This window comes from Saccostrea cucullata, unplaced genomic scaffold (genome assembly GCF_032062105.1).
Source record: "Saccostrea cucullata isolate Sc308-1 unplaced genomic scaffold, CSIRO_AGI_Scuc_v1 ctg7530, whole genome shotgun sequence".
Lineage (NCBI taxonomy): Eukaryota > Metazoa > Mollusca > Bivalvia > Ostreida > Ostreidae > Saccostrea > Saccostrea cuccullata.
This window is the reverse complement of record NW_026936596.1, coordinates 37833-57464: the sequence shown is the minus strand read 5'-3', so window position 1 is coordinate 57464 and position 19632 is coordinate 37833. Positions and strand designations below refer to the sequence as shown.

Here is a 19632-nt window from a genome sequence, read left to right as displayed (position 1 = left end):
ATGGAAGCCTTAGCCCTAACCGTTCAGAAGTTATGGCCAAGGTTAATTTTTTTTAAAGTAGGTCAAACTCCAAGGTCAAGGTCAAAGGGCCAAAGTTCTTGTTTGCAAACGAAAGGTCTTGTCACAAGGATTAAATGTGTAAAGTATGAAAGCACTAGCCGTAACCCTTTAAAAGTTATGGTCAAGGTTTGCTTTTTTAAAGTAGGTCAAACTCAAAAATCAAGGTCAAAGGGTCAAAGTGCTTGGTTTCCATTGAAGGGTCTTCTCACAAGATTACATATATAAAGTATGAAAGCCCTATCCCGTACCGTTCAAAAGTTATGGCCAAGGTTTAAGTTTTTTCACAGGAACGGAAATCTACAAGGTGAAGGTCAAAGGGTCAAGGTTGTTGGTATCCAATGAAAGGTCTTTCAACAAAAATACATATGTGAAGTATAAATGTCCTGGTGTCTACTGTTCAAAAGATATGGCCAAAGTAAAAGTTTAAAATTTTCATGTAAAAGTGGGTCAAACTCCAAGGTCAAAGGTCAAAGGTCAAATTTGGTGGTACCCAAAGAAAGGTCTTGTCACAAGGAATACATTACACGTGTGAAATATGAAATGCTTGGCTCCACTAAATCAAAAGTTATGGGCAAGGTTAACGTTTTTGCGGACAAACAGACAGACAAACGGACAGAGAGAGAGAGAGACAGACAGACAGAGGACGGACAAGACAAAAACTGTATACCACGAAACTTAGTTTACGGGGGCATAAAGATAACAAATTTTTCAAAGAGACTTGCACCACGTAATGTTATATTTTTTGGAATAACAAAGAAATTGAAAATGTCAAAAATCTTTAATATTAGATTTATATTCTCATCATCATTTATTAAGACAAAACAGTATATGCTACTGAACAAACAACTAAAGATAAGCGTGTTTTTATGCGCCCGAATCGAAAGATCCGAGGCGTATATTGTTTTTGTCCTGTCTGTCTGTCTGTTTATCTGTTTGTTGGTCTGCAAACTTTAACCTTCGCCATAATTTTTGAACCATGAATGATACAGACTTCATATTTGGTATGCCTATGTACACCACTAATGAAGCTCTTTCAAATGACACCAAGATCAATGACATTTTGACCTTGACTGTGACCTATATGCTAAAAATAGAGGGGTTTTGCAAACTTTAACCTTTGCCATAACTTTTGAACCATAAAAGATAGAGACTTCATATTTGGTATACTTACAACGCTTATTAAGCTTTTTTAAAAGACACCATGATCAATGACCCTGTGGCCTTGACTGTGGCCTATACGCTTAATATAGCTTTTTTGACGGCAAACTTTAACCTTCGCCATAACTTTTGAATGAAGAAAGATAGAGACTTAATATTTGGCACGTATACTCCACTAATAAAGCCCTTTCACATGACACCAAGGTCAATGACCTTGTGACCTTGACTATGTCAAAATTAGCTTTTTTGAACCTTCACCATAACTTTTGAACCATAAAAGATAGAGACTTGATATTTGGTATGCATACTTCACTAATTAAGATCTTTCAAATGACATCAAGATCAATGACCTTGTGACCATCACTGTGACTTTTATGCTAAAAATGATTTTTTTATTAAATTTGTTGCCGTCGGGCGCATAGTGTTTCACAAACAAATCTTGTTTTTAAATATTAAAAGCCCAGCTTAGCAATTACACATTTTTCTTGATGAAAAGTTGTACTTGAATTATTGTTTAACAAGATAGTTGTTCCAAATTTGTTCACTGATTGTACTCTTTTTTGTGTGTGTTTGTTTAATGTCTTTTCGAGAATTTTTCACTCACATCAAGACGACACCGCTTGGCGGTGAAGGATTGTATATGGCACTTACGACCGTTGAGTAGTACTTAAGGATCTTTTTTGTGCCAGCACGCACTGCAACCCGGGACCTCGGTTTATATGGTCTCATTCGAGAATTCGAAAGGACCGATCGCCATTTCCCGCCTTGGGATTCGAACCTGCGACGTGACTGTAGAGCAATCGCTTTGCCCACTGCGCTAAGCCAGCGATATGGAGATACAAGATATGGTAATGGTACGGTAAACAGTTATTTCATCTAAAAATCTGTGAAAATGATAAAAATGACAGATTTTATTATATATTTATGCTGTAACAAGTTAAAGATGAAAATTCTATGTGATCAGTATATATTATATGTCAAAACTATATGTTATCTATATACAGTGTATTTTGATAAAATGTTTTCTTCTCAAATATAAATGTTCATTAGGAAAGCTTCGTTTCTTAACATTGTAAACGAGAGAACCATACCTCCTAGTTATCAAAATTAATATTAGGAATTTAATGTAGTTCACACAATTTGTATATACAGCGTATGTGGTATATATTCTGTAATATTCATACTTTGATCTCTATGCTAATGAATAATTTTTAAAAAGATAATAATATGCGAATTAACTTTGAAATTCTAAATCAAAATGACAATTTACAGCACGCACTTTTGCACTTAAGATATTGAGTTTCTTCCAGCTGTTACATATAAAATGCTATAGTGTATATAAAATCTTTCCCTGAAACTATCAATTCCATTATGGAATCAACAAAGGTATGCGCATGTAGTTAACAACTTCAACTCGAATAGATAAATACGTCAAGGGTTTCAATAAGATTATAAATATTTCTTTTCATATATGATTTATTTATATTTTATATATGAAAAGACTTAAAAGACGGACAGGCGAAAGCCAGTGGCGTAGCATCGTTTTTGAAAGTGGGGGGCCAGCCAGAGAAAAAAAATTTTTACTTACCTGAAAAAGTTGACAAGCAAAAGGGGGGGGGGGGTAGGTAGGTTAACTTTTTCTCAGTGTCAACTACTTTCAGTACCAATTCTAATACTACATTTTCGGTACATCACTAAAAGTGGGGGGGGGGGGGGGGGGCAACCAGGTTTTCAATTAACATTTCCTATAGTATAAGCAAGGTTGGGAAAAAGGGGGGGGCAGCCCCCCCCCCCCCTGTTGCTACGCCCCTGAAAGCGAAATCATAGTTTGCAAGGATAACATTTTAAAGCCTCTTGTATTGACTGATTATGTTGCCAAAATTTAGATGAAACTATTTCTTACTTTTCCCACATTTTACAGCGAAAGTAAAATGGATTACATATTTCTTTTTCTTTTCCTTCTGGTTAAAAGTGCATTGGGAATGGAGGCTCATTATTCTGTAAAAGGTATGATTTGAATTTAATTAGAGACTATGTGGTTTGTTTATAAGTCCATACGCGCGCCACTATAGTGGACGCGATACTCAGTATATGGAATACAAATATCGATATTGATATATTGATCTCGTATTTCCTAAAGGAGCGATGGGTTACCAGGGGTGTAACACTTCTTATAAAGTATAGTTTCTATACTTATTTTGTAAACATGAAGTTTAAAGTAACATTTGACCATTTAATCTGAGGGTGAGAAGTCATTGGTCAAGTACATATACAGTTATCGTGAGTCTTAGAAATGTGGATACTATTAATGGAGAATCTTTTCATTTCTTCATCTCACGCAAAGTAGCTGAGTTAATCAGTGCCAGGTAATCAGATCAAGCTCAAGAAACACGCGTTTTGATTTGTATCAAAGGTCAGGGTCAAACACTGTGATACATTCAAATTATACTGAGCAGACAGATCAAAGTCTAGCAATTGATTTGACAGTCTCATCTTCTACAACGATGCATGGTGCCTTTAGTGTTAAGAAGCTTATCAACTCTTGTTTGATCTTTTGCTTTATGATTTCTTGTTCCCTTAAATTATAATACAGTATTTTCCCTTCATTTTTCCATTGTTTTTTAAATGCAACCCAATGTTTTTTGTATTTTTTAACATGTTTCCATTTACTAGAAGTCATCCCTCCTACAACAATTGATTGATGAACTATATTCTGAATTTATTTTGTTCATCAAGTTGGTAAAGACTTAAAAAAACTACCAATATATTTCTTAAGGTCATTTGAATTAAATGTAAATATGTTTTGGGTTATTTTAGATCGTGTTAGTGAATATCTGAAGTCTGCTAAATGGAAGCATACAAAGACATATGCCAAACTTAAAACCCCTTTATCTGCATGTAGATATTACTTCAAACTTCAAACTCCCTGCTGGGGTGATTTTGGGCAACGGTAAGTAATTTTTATTATTTGTGTAATTCTACCCGACTTATTTGTTTGTGTAATTCGACTACCCGACTTATTTGTTATCGTCATGTCATGATTTGAAGAATTTAGAATTTACAATACCCAATGATGCTTCAACATACGTTTCAGCTTTTCTGGCCAGGTGGTTCTTGAGAAGAAGATTTTTAAAGTTTGTCCCTATATATTTCTATGTAAAATTTAGATTTCCAATTGTGGCCCCGCCTTACCTTCGAGGGGTCATGATTTGAACAATTTAGAATCTACTCTACCCCAGGATGCTTCAACATAAGTTTCAGCTTTTCTGGCCCAGTGGTTCTTGGGAAGAATGTTTTAATGACCCCACCCTATTTTTGTATTTTCTCGATTATCTCTCCTTGAAAGGAAAATTGGACCTTTATTTTAATAATCTAAATTCTCCTTTACCCAAGAATGTTTTTTACCAAGTTTGGTTAAAATTTGCCCAGTGGCTCTTGAGAAGAAGTTGAAATTATGAAAAGTTTACAAACGTACGAACGGACGGACAGCTAGACAGACGGACAATGGACAATTGGTGATCAGAAAAGCTCATTTGAGCTTTCAGCTCAGGTGAGCTAAAAAATAAGGTTGCTGTACGAGTTGCAAAATGTTTTTGATGACCCTAAAACTATCTCACGATGACGTTATCTCATCCTATTCAGATGATAAATTTTACTCAAATGTTTAAATCTGGAGTCACCTAATAGTTTTGAGAAATACGCTCGAATTTGTCGCGATTGTTGAAATTGGCATCTAACCCTATTTCAATTAAAATTGTTTGCAATTCTGGTACCTCAAGTATAGTAGACTAGCGCATGAGCCAATTTTCATTTGAATAATCTTCGGGTTAATCTAAGGATTCTCCTAGAAATTTGACGCATTGTTACAACGCACTTTGAAAAATTACGCACTTTGAAAAAAATTTTCAAAGTGCGTAAAATTTGGGACCAAATCAACGCACTTTGAAAAAATAAAATTTATTTTCAAAGTGCGTTGATATCGACCATATTAACGCACTTTGAAAAAATGTGTATGGCTTGGTCAATATTCTTGAAAATCTTAGGTATGATAAATAATTGAACCTGTTGGATGACTTTTCGTTGATAAGGTCACTTCTGGACGTGAAAGTGAGCGATTTTGATTTTTTCCATACTTTGAAAATTCGTTCTCTCTTAAATGTTTTACTGTACTTCATTTTTTTTCCAGTTTGCATGCATGCATTTAATGTAAACTAAAATTAAAAGTTTTCAACGTCACACCAGTTATGCAAATATATATATATATATATATATATATATATATATATATATATATATATATATATATATTGGGTGTAGCATAGGCATCAGTACCGGCGGGGGGAGGGTTAGTCACACAAATGTTTTCCAAAGATGTACATAATATAGGAATTTAAAAATGGAGCTTACCTGAAGGAGGGGGGGGGGGGGGGGGTGTTCCACTGTAAATTTGCTATTTAAGTAAAAAAGAGTTAGTCTGAGAGACCTTCTATATACTCATCCTCGCCTAGTTCTCGATGAGGGTTAATCAATACATGTAAATTAAAACGTTTTTCGAAAGATTTAATTACTACAAATTGATTCTCTCAATTAATAAAATCTAAGTTTTTAATTATTGCTTTATACATATATTTTTTTTCAAAGTGCGTTAAATGTCCACATGGTTAAAATGTTGATGTACACTCTTAACGCACTTTGAAAATTTTTTTCAAAGTGCATTGAGTGTGTCCCAAATTTAACGCACTTTGAAAAAATTTTTCAAAGTGCGTTGATTTTGTCCCAATTTTAAAGGGTGAGGAAATAAGCACCTCCTTCAAATTTACCTGGTCTTAGAACCTCTGTCAATCATCTGAAATTAAGCCTGGGATTGGATACTTTGATTTGATTGACATTTAGTTTGCTGCTGTTGTGTATATCTTGTGTACCCTGTCTGGAGATCGTACCGACCATCGAATTAACTTTCAGGCTTTTGATGCCTACCGCACATGCCAACGTGATAAAGAAGCATTCAAATCGTTCTTTTCCTTTTTTTTAATTCATAAGAATATGTCATAAATATAATCAATCTATCAAATAATTAAATAAATGACAAGAAAAATCATGGCTATATAATACATATCATAAATTAAATTTTCAAGTTCAAGTTCAATTTATTCTCTCAAACCATATCAATGGTACATGAGGTTCAACAATATATGTACAATATATACAAAAAATAAAATACAAGATACACGTGAAATGGCGGAAATACATTCAAATAAAGTAACATAAATAATTATGGAGGACAGACTTTTTCATATACTCTATTTATGTAACTGCATAGTTTAATTAATACTTTGTAGTCAGCAGATGACAACAATTCTGAGAATTTGAAAAAATTTGGTCTATTACAATATTTACTAGGAAGATATTTTTTTCTATATTCGGAAAAATATTTACATTCTAAAATGTAGTGATACTCATCAGCTATTTGTCCATTATTACAAAGATTACATTGTCTATCATTTTTGGGAATTCCAAACCATCTCCCAGTCTCAACTGGAAGACGATGATTTGCTGTTCTTAGTTTAATTAAAATTGTTCGAAATTTTTTTGGTAGTAAGGCTAAATATTTTTCAAATCCAAATTCTGTTTTAAAGATACTATAAGTGAGTAAATATTGTAATAGACCAAATTTTTTCAAATTCTCAGAATTGTTGTCATCTGCTGACTACAAAGTATTAATTAAACTATGCAGTTACATAAATAGAGTATATGGATATGGTGCGCATGCGTGAGGAGAGAATGGACGTTTTTCTTGTGCACTGTGCAAAATTTGACTAATTTTGGACCTATACCAGATTTTGTGTAGGAATTTTGTGAAATTTTGTGTGTTCTCTAGCATTGCTATTCAAAGTTTGTTATTTCCGGGATGAATTAAATGTCCGAGTCAGAAAAGCGTCGTCGTCAGTCATCCGATGGGCAGACACCAAAACCTCAGGCAAAGAAAATGGCGAGTTCGACTGGGAATCCAGAAAACTCAGATTTAGATTTGACGGACCGGATGATTATCATTGGGCAGGCTATCGAGAATTTACAGAAAGGTCAGTTACAGTTACAAAAGTCTTTGGATAGTAAATTGGATAAATTCCGAAATGAATTTCTATCAAGTATTGACGAGAAACTCAAAGCTATAAAAAGCGATATTGACCTTGAATGATGTCCTGTCACAGTCCATCGACTCCATTCTGGGGCGACTTGATAAAGTTGGGAAAATAGAACGATAGGTCTTAGAAAATAGTTCAATCCCAATAGCCTGTGCAGGTATTGCATCAAGCACAGATCCGCTAAATGACCCAGAAGTTACAATAATTGCGACCAATGTTGAACAAGAGGCAAATGAAAATATTTTAGAAATCGCCAATGATCTGGTAAGATGTCTTCATGATTCGGTGAATGTAGTAGCAGCAGCTCGTTTAAAAAGTAGAAAATCTGGAAGGCCAGGGATAATTAAGATAAGTTTTTCAAATCTGGAAGAGAAAAAACAAATTCTGCGGGAAAAACAGACACTCAGATTGATAGAAAAATACAAAAATGTTTATCTTCGAGGTAGCAAATCACATACCGAGAGAATCTTGGAATTAAATGCCCGCACGTTGTTAAACGAACTCCCAGATGGAAAACAGTACCGAATTACTGCTAGTGGTCGCATTGTCAAGAAAACGCAGACGGAAAAGAATGCACCGCATCATGTGCAGCACAACCTGGGGGATGAGGACACTGGATAGGAAGCGGCCCGGTCTATTGAACACACAATTAAATTTAGTCACATCAATGTAGGTGGGTGGACGGTTAACAACCATGATTTAAGGGTGTCCCTTATTGAACATATAAATGCAGACATAATAAGCATTAATGAAACTCATCTCAAAGATAACGAGAAATTGGACTTGAACGATCAGGGATATGAATGGTTTGGATACAACAGAAATTCTAAGCATATTCGTGCACCAAAAACATATGGTGGAGTAGGAATTTTGGTAAGGAAAACAATATTACAGCATTTTGTGGTTCGTGTTAATGACAAGTCATGTGAAGGTATCTTAGGGTTGGAATTTAAACACAAAGAATCCGACGTTCGGTTTGCTGTCTACTCTTGTTACCTTCCCCCAGAAAATTCTAATTGGGGACGTGATGCAGAAAAGTTTTATTCGCATATTTTGGCGCAGATCTATTTGAATTATGACATGGATGCCATATTTGTTCTCGGAGATTTAAACTCACGAATTGGACATTCCAAAGATTTTAGTTGTGAATTTGACAATATCCGCGACAGATGCGTAATTGATAATGTTTGCAACAAACATGGGGACTCATTCGTGGAATTCCTAAATGATAGTAAATTTTGTGTATTAAATGGACGATTCGGAGAGAAATCGAACCGATTCACTTCCATCTCAACCAGAGGGAAAGCGGTTGTCGATTATGCATGTATACCTCATGATGTTTTACCACATTGTACGGAATTCCAAATAGTGTCATGCGGGAGTATTATAGAAGAAAAAGGCATACAATCCGCTCTAGGAACTAAATGTAAATGTCCAGATCATGCATTTTTGGTATTTGACTATCAGTATAGGTTTGAAGCAAAGGATATAGTTAAACAAATGCATCCTACGGATAAACTTACTGAGAACAATTTGAGTGATAAGTCACGGAAACATTTTAAATTAAAAAGCATCCCCCCTGATTTTATGTGTTCAGACCTTGTGAAAACTTCCTTACTAGAATTGATTAGAAATATTGAACTTTGTAGAGAAACACAGAAGGAAATTGATGACATCTATTCAAAATTTTGTGAAATAACAGTCAAAGAAATGGAGAGGAAAATACCGCACAAAGACTGCTCAAAACGAACTCGGAAAAAATTGCGACAAACTAAACCTTATTGGAATGATGAACTTACTAGTCTATGGAAAGATATGCGCAATAAAGAAAAGATTTTTCTAAAGGAAAAAGATCATAAACGGAAACGAAATGCTAGATTGGACTTTTCTTCTTCACAAAAAGGATTTGACAAACGGTTACGTTTTTATGAAAGGAAATATAGATCGGACCTTGCACTTGAAATAGAGAAAATTTCAACTGAAAATCCTAGAAAATTTTGGGATCAGCTTGACAAACTTGGCCCTAGAAAGAAAAATGTGATACCAATGGAAATCTATAAAGAAAACGGAGAAACAACTTCGGACATAGATGAAGTACTTCGTAAATGGGAGAATGATTTTTCAAATCTATACGCTCAAAGTGGTTCGAATTTTGATAATTTTGATAATTCATTTTATAACACTGCATTACAACATAAGCAAATGCTAGAGGATATTATGATTGACCCTCTCTATGTACCAAACATGTATTTAAACGAAAATATTTCACGTGAGGAAGTCGCACAGGTTGTTTTACATTCCAAGGACGGGAAAGCTGCGGGAATAGATCTACTCTATAATGAAGTCATGAAAAACAATGATATCATTTCAGTGTTACACAAACTATTTCAATTGTGCTTTGAAATCGGTAAAGTTCCTTCTATATGGAGAATGGCGATTATACACCCTATTCCAAAAAGTTCACAACTAGATCAACGAATCCCTTTAAACTTTCGTGGAATAAGTTTGCTTTCAGTAGTAGCCAAATTCTATAGTTCTATTTTAAACAATAGACTACAAACATATCTGGAAGACAATTCCATTTTAGTTGATGAGCAAAATGGTTTCCGTAGAGAAAGATCATGCGTAGATCATGTGTTTGTATTAAACAGTATAATTCAGAACCGAAAGTCAACATTCGCAACGTTTATAGATTTCCAAAAAGCATTTGATCTGGTAGACAGACAACTGTTACAATATAAGCTTAGGCTCAATGGAATTGATGGTGATATGTATAATGCCATTTCTAGCCTTTATCTATTGACTGAATCCTGTGTGCGTTTGAATAATCTTCATACAAGTTGGTTCACTAGTCAAAACGGGGTCCGCCAGGGAGATAATTTATCACCTACACTGTTCTCAATTTTTATCAACGACTTAGCGGTGAATATTAAGGAAACAAATATAGGAATTCCAATTAATGACGAAAAAGTTTCTTTACTTTTATACGCCGATGATATCGTGTTATTAACAGAAAATGAGGATGATATGCAAGTTTTACTGGACTTATTTTATAATTGGTGCTTAAAGTGGCGTTTAAATGTAAATATCGAAAAGTCAAATGTTGTGCATTTTCGTAAAGGGCGTCAACCGCGCACTAAATTCGAATTCAGGTTAGGAAGTGAGAAATTACAGATCGTTCCACAATATAAATACCTTGGAATTATTTTTCATGAGAAGCAGTCCTCTTTATATGTTGCAGCGGAAACTCTAGCGAAGGCCGGAGGCAGGGCACTGGGTGGAGTGATTTCTAGAATACATTCTTATAAGGATGTTGGATTCAGAACATACGAAAACCTTTATGATTCCTGTGTTGTGCCAGTTCTTGATTATTGTTCGGGAGTATGGGGTTATAATGTTTTTCATAAAATTGATATGGTGCAAAATCGTGCAATCCGTTATTTTCTGGGGCTTCACCGATTTACCCCTTTATTTGCCCTTAACAGCGAAGTTGGATGGCTACCCTCTACACAGCGACGTTGGCTGAATATATTTCGCCTTTGGAACCGAATTCTTCAGTTGGAAAATGACAGATTAACGAAAAAAGTTTTCATTTGGGATTATAATATGCAGGGTGTGTGGTGTTCACAAATCAAAAATATTTTTGATAGTCTCAACAGTAGCAGTCTCTTTCAAAACCAGCAAATAGTAAATACCGAACACATGTACCAAAAACTTCGTCAATATGCTGAAAATGAATGGAAAATGAAAATACAATCATCACCAAAATTAAGGACATATATTTCCTTCAAAGTTAATTGTGAAACCGAACCATATGTTGTATCTAATATTTCAAAAAACGAACGATCAGCCTTGGCACAGTTCAGATGTGGAGTGCTTCCCTTACGCATTGAAACCGGTCGATATAAAAATGAACCCTTAAGTGAAAGAACGTGTGTTTTCTGTTCTAGTTCTGTTGTTGAAGACGAAAAACATTTCTTATTAGACTGTCAATTGTATAATAATGTTAGGAAAAAATATTTTGATAGCGTGTACAAAGAGCACCCAAATAGTAATGATAATGATTATTTGTTCAAAGTTCTAAATCAAAATTACCAAATAAAGTTAGCCAAATTTGTACATTCAGCATATAACCATAGAAAGAATCTTCTGCATGTGTAAATTTATATAAATGTTATTAATGGAAAAAGTGACTTATAGGTCCAATGGGCCGGGTGCAGATTCAGTTTGACGTATTTTGTTTACACTGTATATTGAAATGTCTAAAATGCACAATGTCACTATAATAAATGATTACTTACTTACTTACTTACTATATGAAAAAGTCTGTCCTCCATAATTATTTATGTTACTTTATTTGAATGTATTTCCGCCATTTCACGTGTATCTTGTATTTTATTTTTTGTATATATTGTACATATATTGTTGAACCTCATGTACCATTGATATGGTTTGAGAGAATAAATTGAACTTGAACTTGAAAAAAGGGAGGTTTCACGATTATAATCGATGATTTTAATTTCCGTGTCAAAATATGAGTTAACGTACATTTATTCCTCCATTAATTAACAAAATAAACCGACCTGTGATTGAAGCTAGTATCATGGAATTAAAAAAAATATTTTTTAAAACAAGTATGACAACATTGTTCATGAGTCAAGCGAATTTATATTTATAAGACAAACCTGTACGTGTCGCTTTTCTTCGAGACATGGTGACAAAGTTACGGTATAATAATGTTTTAGAAGAGAAATTACTCAGAATATTATATCTTGCTTTGTATTTAATGTTTGAAATTAATAATGAATCCCGAAAGAAAAAAAAACGATGCAGATGATTCTTTTCCCGTTTCATAGCTGTCGGGGAATCAACCACGGTCCGAAGCCCTGGCCATTTTTACCGACCATGCTTTACGGAAAAATCAAGTAGGGTTTATCTTACAAAGATATTTATTTAAACAATAATATTTCTACTTCAACATTTTATTCTCAAAACATCGTTTCTAGGTTTCATTGTTATATACCGAGAGACTGTTTTATGATTCACTTTCTTCTTTCGTTTTGCGTAGACGACGTGTAATTTGAATGACTTCCCTTTTTGTCGCCAGATTACAAATACAGATTTTGGTGCTAAATGTATTTTCGTTATAACACTTCATTAAGAAACACACTGTATATAAAAAATGTCGAATTATTAAAAATATCAATTATTTTAAAAGAAAGAAATTAAGAAGGATTCTGTCTGCAACAAAAAATGCTTTATTTCGCATTTCAATTCATGAGCTAAACAGGAAAAAAAAACGGTCTCGGTTTACAAAGTCGTAGGAAAACGCATACAGGTAATACACTCATGGGCTCAGGTAACATCCTGTGTATAGAGGTAGTATACACAAGCCAGCGTTGTTCCCTCGGGGCTTCTCAGTCGCTTCGATTAAGCTCCACCCCACACCAAACTTACCTGAGGAAAACCGTACGGTTGAAAACCTCGGCCTTTAACGCACTTTGAATTTTTTTTCAAAGTGCGTAATTTTTTCAAAGTGCGTTGCCACAACGCATGAATGCCCATCAAGCATACATTACAGATTTTCCTACTGAATTTAAAAAAAACTCTTCTCACTTTCCCCAATTTATCTTTGCACAGATAACTAGCAAAAGAAACGCCCAATGACAACCGTACAATAAACACTTGTACTCACCAATGTGCATGAATGTTTTGAATCATAAATTATATTTTTGCAGTCAAAACTCGACGTGATTGTGAAGAAATTCTACAGCAGAATCCTAGCACAAGACGAAAAGATGGCGTATACACCATATATCCAGACAGGAGACGTGCTACAAGAGTCTACTGTGATATGACGACGGACGGAGGCGGTTGGACGGTATACTGATCAGTATATTTAGTATATTAAAGATGCGTTTTGTCGACCCTCGAACCAAACTGCCTGCCTGAGGCCGTAAGGCCGTAAGGTTCTTGGGTTACAAAACGCATGTTGCCATCGAACTGAGTCAATAAATGTATAATGTTGACCTCCCAAGACAAGTTATAACGAGTTAATTCTCCTGTTGAAACAAGTTTGTCAAATTCGTTATTACGAGTTATTATAAAGAACGAGTTAAATATCTCATTTTACTGAGTTGATTATCTCGTTATAAGGAACTGAATATCTCGTTTTTCTAGTTAATTTTTGCTATAATGAGTTGATTATCTCGTTATAACTAGTTCATTCATTCATTCATCTTTTATTTCCTCTGTTACAGAGATTTTTGACATGACAATGACATATAAATTATAACTCAATCACAATGTGAGAAAAAAAAGGAATACATATTGTAATAGTCCGAAATATCTGACGTTTTCCAGACTTTTTTTTACGATTTTGATATTTTACATGGCAGGAAAACGTCAGAACCGGCGCCATTACGAAAACTGGAAATTTCGCCGTCTTCAACCAGAGTTGATTTTAAATACTCGTGAACCGAACTAAATGCCGAAATCAGAATTTATCGGAAGCACAATGCTTATAGTACTCACCAATATTAATGAAAAGAAAATATCACTCCACATTTCGTTACAGATCTTGCAAGATTTTGAAATGCACGAAATGTTAACAAATCTCATCAGTCTGATAAAATGTTTTCAACTGAATGTATATTTTATAAATGAACCATAGAAACGATATTGGTAAGTACTCAAAGAATTGCACTATTCATAACTTTTGACTTTGAAATTTAATTCGGTTTGCAAGTATCTAAATTCATCTCGAGAATGCCGCCTCCGGTTGGAGGCGGCGATTTCCCAGTTTTCGTAATGGCGCCGGTTCTGACGTTTTCCTGGCACGTAAAATATCAAAATCTTTAAAAGCCTGGAAAATGTCAGATATTTCGGACTAATATTGTAAGTAATAAAAAGAAAAGAAAAAATAGAACAAAAATACACAAAACTGAAAAAAGCAGTAAATTTTACACATATGATACACTATATTATGTAAAGGATAGCCATCCAAGCAGGGAGTGGGGACGGTGGGGGGTTATCCATTTACAAATCTGAGATTGCATTGTCTATTGTAGAGTGCACAAGAGGAGACGGTGTGTACGTAATTCAGTTTTCTAAACTGGATTTCTTTTTCTGCTGACAATATTGTAAGTGGTGGTCTTCCAAGAAGAATGTTGAATAACTCATCTTCAGGAAGACCACATAGTTCAGCTTCAAGGTGAACGTTAAACGATTCTGAGAGAGAGTTCCACCATATGTTATGTTGGTTCAAGAGGGCTGGACAGGATATTGTCGCATGTGAAAAAACGTCTGTAATAGGGTAACTGCATAACATGCATGTAAACGGATTTTGAGCGGGTTTTGATGCAATAAGTTTGCAGATGAATTTAAAGTTTCGAATTTCGTTGAAAGAATCTGCAAATTTCCACATGTTGAAAGGTTTCGATGTACAAAATACAGCATTAAATCTGAGAAAATCTGGGTCAAACTCAGTTCGTCGTTGCGTTGGAGAGTGTGGTTTTTGTGAACAGCTGAACGCACTATAGATTTCCATGATGATTTTGATGGGAACGATCCAGAAGAGAGCCAGGTATTCAAGTAATGTGAGAGTTCATACGTCTGAAGAAGGAACAATGCATCCGGAATGAATCCCATTTGGTCTCCAGTTCCAGTTAGTTGATAGAGGAAGGAGAAAAGGCGTGATGTAAAGATCTTTTTTGAAAGATAGTTGAGATCTAGTCTACAAAGTCTGCCAAAGAAAAGAAGTTTCCTGGTATCAATTTCCGCAGTGATTGGTAGAAGACCCATGAGTTGTTCACAAATATCTGATCTGGTAAGTTTAGGAAGGTTCAAAACTTGTTTGCATATTCCGTGTTGGAGTGTGTTGAGGCGTCTTATATCTTGGTTCACCATGTGGTTCCACAGTTCACAACCATAAAGAACGGATGGCATGACTATAGTTCTATAGAGATGAGACATCGTCACTGGGTTTACAAGAGATATATTCATGTCAGTTAATGCGTAGAATGATTTCCAACCCTTGGAGCAAGCGTTGATGACTCGAGATCTTGATTTAGTATTGTTGCTAATAGGAATTCCTAGATGTTCGTAGACGTTTCCGTATTGTATTTTAGAGTCTCCTAAGTTAATGTCTCTTTCTGCAGGATGACTTTAGCCTTTAGCACGGAATTGCAGGATGCTTGACTTGGAAGCGTTGTATTCAAAACGCCATAGACAGGCATATCGGTACGCAATGTTCATCATCGACTGCAGAGATGAGGGAGAGAGTGCAATGCATGCGATGTCATCTGCGAGAGCTGGAGAGTGGTAATTGGTATCGAATATAACAGCACTAGTGTGGTTTGAGTTCTTGGGTTGTAGTTCATTTAACAAGTCGTTAATGAAAACAAGATAGAGAAAAGTTGAAAGAACACCTCCTTGTCTGACACCTTGTTGTACGGGGAACCAACGAGACATAGTTTGATTAACAATTACAGCGCTTTCAGTGTTGATATGACAGTCGTCGATGATTTTCCAGATTTGACCTGAAATGCCTAACTTATTTAATTTTAACATCAAACCTTGCCTCCAAACAGTATCAAACGCTTTACTTGTATCTAAAAAACTTATGTAGACATTACTTCCCATCTCAAGATTGTGATACAGAGTTTCATGTAGATTAAATGACGCTGTAAGACATCCTAATCCTTTCTGAAAACCTTGCTGTTGTGTATTTGGAAAAGGTTGAGACAGTTCCAAGGAAGATATTTTGACAGAGATGATTTTTTCGAATATTTTGAAGAGACAAGGCAACAGGGCAACTGGGCGGTAGCTGTTACATGAGTGTTTCGGTTTAGAACCTCCTTTATATATGGGAGCGATTAATCCGCGTTTCCACTGTAAGGGGACACAACCGACACTAATTACAGCGTTGTACAGTTTGCTGAGACAAGAAACTATGTTATAACTAGTTAATTTTTGCTATTAAGAGTTAATTTTTTTTCGTTATAACTAGATATTAGGTCGTTATAATCTCCTTATAACGAGTAAATTATTTTTCATACTGTCAAAAATGAGCCTATCCGGCATTTTTAAGCTAATATTTTTTTTTACAATGAAAATGTCCTATTATATTTCTGTTGAAAGGAATAACCCCAAAATAGCTATTTAACACTTCCGTATTGAAAACAAGAAAATTTGTTCTGATATTTTTCTTTTATGATCATATCTTCGGTATTTGAAATGTTGACCAACTATTGGATCTTTGCAGTAACCAGATTGAAAAAGATGGGATTCATGGCCGTAGGAAACAAAGGGGGGGGGGGTGTCCGGCATCCGTCTGTCTAGCTGTCTTTCTGTCTGCCTGTATCTTGTCTAGTCTGTCATGTTAGATGTAATCTTTGCACATTTTCCTCCTCTTCTCTAGAACTACTGAGCCAATTTCAACCAAACTTGCCACTAAGCATTTGTGGGTATAGTTTTTTTTTTTCAAAGGAAGTGCCATGTCCTATATTTACGCAAGCCCAATGAGCTCATTTTCGTAGGTGAAAAAAAAAATCGCGTTATAACGCAAAAGTTTTGCGATATAACGCGTAACTTTTGCGTTATGATAGAAATATATATATAGTCATATTAAGTTGAAAACCTTCTCAGGTAGTGTAAAATGAAGTTTGTTCTTGTCCCCCTGTCTTAGGATGGAGCCATAAAAGGTGATCAACATTTTACATACATATATAGGAAAAGAATTTGCTAAAGAAGAATAGAAGGGTTATAGTTTCTTTCGTGATCGCATTGTTGCCCTTGGGCCACTTTATTGGCATTCGTAAAAAATGTATGAAAAGTATATTTACATATAAGTATTAAGACAGGTAAGACATTCTTTCACATTAAAAAAAAAGTTCATGAAAGGAAATTCAGTATAATTTGAAATTATATTATATGTGAGCATAGCATATAAGCCATAGCGTGATTATTGTCTAAAGTACTATGGCTTTGATGTTAGGGACATAATGCTTTCTTCCACAGTAAGCTAAATATAAATTCTTAAACAGCAAGCATTTACAAAATAATGTGTGAAATTACTTTTGTGGAAATCTCGGTAATGTGAATATGATCCCAAACTTTTCAGGTCATACAGAGAAGATTTGACGGACAAACTGATTTCCGTAAAAAATGGAACGACTACAAAAAAGGATTTGGTGATGTTAGCAAGGAATACTGGTTAGGTAAAATATTGTGCATTTGTCATGTTTTGTGATCATTTTTCATCTCTGTACTTGTGACCTTTTTATTTTTGATATTTGTTTTGGTTAGCAGTTCCTCACCGTCGGAAACCCACGGCTGATTACGCTTCGTTCCTCTCTCCATCATGTGATGGAGAGAGGAACGAAGCGTAATCAGCCGTGGGTTTCCGACGATGGCAGTTCCTTAAATTACGTCTTCAAAATATGCGTTCAATGTGTAATAAAAAATCTGCGAAAATTCTGTTCTGTTTTACTGTTTATAAAAGATACAATTCTACGTAAAAATAACAAATTCTAAACTTTCACATTTGTATTGAAAGAGGAAAATTATGATTTAAAAGTCGCCGAAGTTTTCACATTTATATTAAAACGCATATATGAATTTTACATTAGACTGATTTTAATTAGAAAAGTGCACTGACACCTGGAAGCCTTTATGAATAGCGGACCATATATTTTTTCTATCTATTCTTTTTTATAATCATGGAATTTTATCAAATAAATTAATAATTGAAAAGTAAGTAAAATAAAAAAAAAAATACAATTTAAGAAAATTTAATGAATAACAACAGTATTTTTGTATCTTCTTTTCATCTTTTGATGGAATTAGGAAATGACCTTATCCATGCCTTAACAAGTGGAAGAAACCAGGTATTACGAATAAATATGAAAAAGTTCAGTGGCTCTATGGTGTATGCCCAATATTCCCGCTTCTCAGTTGCAAGAGAGTCTAACAAATATCGACTGACTATCAGTGGATACAAGGGAAATGCTGGTAGGGGCAATACATGTTCAATAATATCATTGAAAATAAATTATATATTTTTTATTATAATTTGCTTATAAATTATTTAGCATGAAACAGTCTAATCGAAAATTTCAGGAGACATGCTGATAAGAAATCATAATCTGAATGGGATGTATTTCTCCACCATGGATCGTGACAATGACGCGTCTAGTAGAGGACATTGTGCTGATTCCATTTCTGGAGGATGGTGGTACAAAGACTGCACATACGCTTTCCTTAATCGTATTTATCCGCCCTCAGACAAGAAATCATCCGGATTTCTCTTTTGGGGAAGAAATTTTGAAAACATGAAAACAACCAAAATGATGATACGGTCGAAAAATTAAAAGAAAATGTTTAGCTTATATATATAAAAACAGAAGTATCAAAATATAATTTATTATATTTATTTATCTTACAAGTGTACCACAGGAATAAATCGGAAAACCCCAAAATAATAGTTCCACACAAAAATGCTCCATCTCTTTGATAATGGAAAGTGGGGTATTTTTCGTGTTGATCGGTAATTTTGGGGTTTTACCGGTTTATTCTTATGGTACGTGTACACTTGCAATAAATATAATTTTTAGAGACGAAAAAGCCTCCACGAACTCAAGCGCCAGAGTTAGACATAAGGAGGGAGACAAAAGTACCTGTGATTGTTTCCAATCGGATGTTATTTGACAGGTAGACTTCAAAACTAAAAGGGTGCACAGAGTGCATATAAAATGCATATCACGGCAGAGTCCATATAAAACACAATTAGCACACTATACGTTCCTGCATTATTTTACACAGGAAATCAATATGAATAGAATCGTTTGATATGAGTCATATTCAAGGGATAAGGGGTAAACATGGGGTATAAATAATCTTTAAACGTCCACCACATTCATTTCGACATAACAAACCATTTGCAACGATTCGTACATTTAATTGAGTATATGAATGAGTTATATATGAATATAATGGCAGTGTCCATGTTTTGCATGGGAAACCAAAAATATGTGTCGGATCAAAAATTAAGATAGAAGGTGCACAATAGCAATATGTAATACAGATTCTGTAAAAGTTTCACCAAATTTCATTCAGTGGTAAGAGAGAGATGGGTACCCCAAAGCGTAGCAGACGAACGGACATCCCGATTGCTATATACCCTCCCGCTTTTCAAGGGGGTGGGGGTATAATGAAAGCACAATAATTAAATAATATTATTTACTCTGACATTACTGAGGTTTTATGAAAC

At 34.7% G+C, this 19632-nt stretch overlaps 1 protein-coding gene across 2 annotated transcripts; it reads left to right on the top strand.

The window, feature by feature from the left end:
• Window positions 1-3143: 3143 nt before the first annotated feature.
• LOC134245893 (fibroleukin-like) lies at window positions 3144-18785 on the top strand. 2 transcript variants are annotated; one of them, XM_062728133.1, is made up of 6 exons: window positions 3144-3225; window positions 4036-4168; window positions 13100-13242; window positions 17485-17581; window positions 18210-18374; window positions 18483-18785. In XM_062728133.1, the coding sequence occupies exons 2-6, from the start codon at window positions 4087-4089 to the stop codon at window positions 18731-18733; spliced, it is 738 nt and encodes a 245-aa protein (XP_062584117.1). In that variant the 5' UTR covers window positions 3144-3225; window positions 4036-4086; the 3' UTR covers window positions 18734-18785. The 2 variants fall into 2 exon arrangements, with proteins under 2 accessions (XP_062584117.1, XP_062584118.1); XM_062728134.1 differs by lacking the exon at window positions 3144-3225 and having other exon boundaries at window positions 4030-4168.
• Window positions 18786-19632: the final 847 nt, after the last annotated feature.